At 32.5% G+C, this 1,652-nt stretch overlaps 1 protein-coding gene across 2 annotated transcripts in view; it reads right to left on the reverse strand.

The window, feature by feature from the left end:
- Positions 1–1,003: 1,003 nt before the first annotated feature.
- Positions 1,004–1,652, reverse strand: part of LOC106512899 (cytochrome c-b) — a 2,512-nt gene continuing 1,863 nt past the window's right edge. For both annotated transcript variants that reach the window (XM_014001428.1, XM_014001429.1), the window contains exon 3: positions 1,004–1,551. In XM_014001428.1, coding sequence (XP_013856882.1) covers positions 1,406–1,551 — 146 coding nt within the window. In that variant the 3' untranslated portion in view covers positions 1,004–1,405. The remainder of the gene's footprint in view (positions 1,552–1,652) is intronic.

Consider the following 1,652-nt stretch of genomic DNA (forward strand, 5'->3'; position numbering starts at 1 on the left):
TATATATATTCTATTAGTATTATTTTACCAATATAGTTTTGCAGCATTTTTATTTCTAGCAGTTTTTATTCCAATCTATCTTTTCACAGTCATTTTACTTCATAATGGTGTTTTTCCAAACGGCTTATTTCATAATACTTATAAGCAGGATGACTGACATTCAAATAATGATGTGCATATTGTTATTTCACAATTATATTGTCACATTATATATCTATTATTTGTACTTATTTCATGTTTATTTATTTCATTATAAACACTGCTTTATTTTTTACTGAAAGTCTAAGAGCTTAGGGATAACAGAGAAAATAACCCTTTTTTTCAGCACATTTTTTGGCTGCAAAGAAAAAAAAACATCTCTCCACACTTCTTCCACAGCAACTAAACACATATTAAATGTGCGTTTATTTCCAGCAGAATGAGTTTCATGCATGCTTTCCTGAATAAAAATAATAATAAAATAAGTCAGTGTTGCGCCTCATTCACAAAAAAAAAAAAAAAAAAACTGTAGCACAACCTGGCTCTGCAGTGCTCTATTTCATTATGTTATGTAACAGCGACGTTTATTGGCAGAGCGAGCATGTCAGAAAAAGAAATTCCCGTGCATTATAAATGAAACGGGTGCAGTTGCACAATTTGAACACAGGGAGGCGCAATGACGCAAATGTTGAACTGCTTATTCAGCAAATGAGGGTGAAAAAAAATTAGTTTGTCAGCAGTTCAACTTTTTAATGCATGACCTACAGAATAGTGGCAGAATGTATGCATGTTTACCCAATTTCCCTCTGGGATCAATAAAATATTTTTTAATTTGAATGTTTTGTTGAAATATTGCTAATAAGTTAATTAAACAAGAGCATGAAGTACTCCAAAACTACTCAAGAAAATTTGTTTTACCATTGTTGTAACATGTCAAAATTGATGATTTTAGTCTAAACCTGCTGCTAAAAGGTGTCATAAAAACAATGAAAGTCTCAGATCATCTTCTCATATAATAGCAAAATTAAGAAATATACACTGTTTATTTTTAAATTTTATTCCTCTTACAAATAAATTGGAAAAATAAGTGGCAGGATTGTTGAGGTATTAAATCAGAAGAAATTAATTTATGAAATAAACAAAAGGAAAAATAGCTACATCTGCATTCATTCCCTTACATTCTGAATCCACAGAACATCGACTAATAATTTTACACTTAGTAAAACCAGAGGACGTTCAGTCAACGGTGAGCAGAACAATTGATATCAACAATAAATATACAGTTTGATGAACTGTAGCACTTCAGCAAACATCACCGGATCTGGTTCCTGCGGTTTTGATTAAAAAAATAAAATAAAATTATTAGTCTTGGTCTCCTGAGGTTTGGTCGAAAAACCGAGAAAAKATGTGCAGAAGAATGAGTTGGTTATGAAGTGGAAGCTTTGAGGTACGCGATGAGGTCGGCGCGCTCGTTCTTCTTCTTGATGCCAGCGAAGATCATCTTGGTTCCTGGAATGTATTTCTTTGGGTTCTCAAGATAAATCATCAGGGTCTCTTCGTTCCAAATAATGCCTGGAATTACAATGAAGAAGAATGTCCTGATGCATCTCAATAATCCAGGTAAAAAATCAAAAAGAAAAAAATTGTATAGGTCTTCTGGACCGGTTCTTCTC

The sequence above is a fragment of the Austrofundulus limnaeus genome, unplaced genomic scaffold (genome assembly GCF_001266775.1).
Source record: "Austrofundulus limnaeus strain Quisiro unplaced genomic scaffold, Austrofundulus_limnaeus-1.0 Scaffold9, whole genome shotgun sequence".
Taxonomy (NCBI): Eukaryota; Metazoa; Chordata; class Actinopteri; order Cyprinodontiformes; family Rivulidae; genus Austrofundulus; species Austrofundulus limnaeus.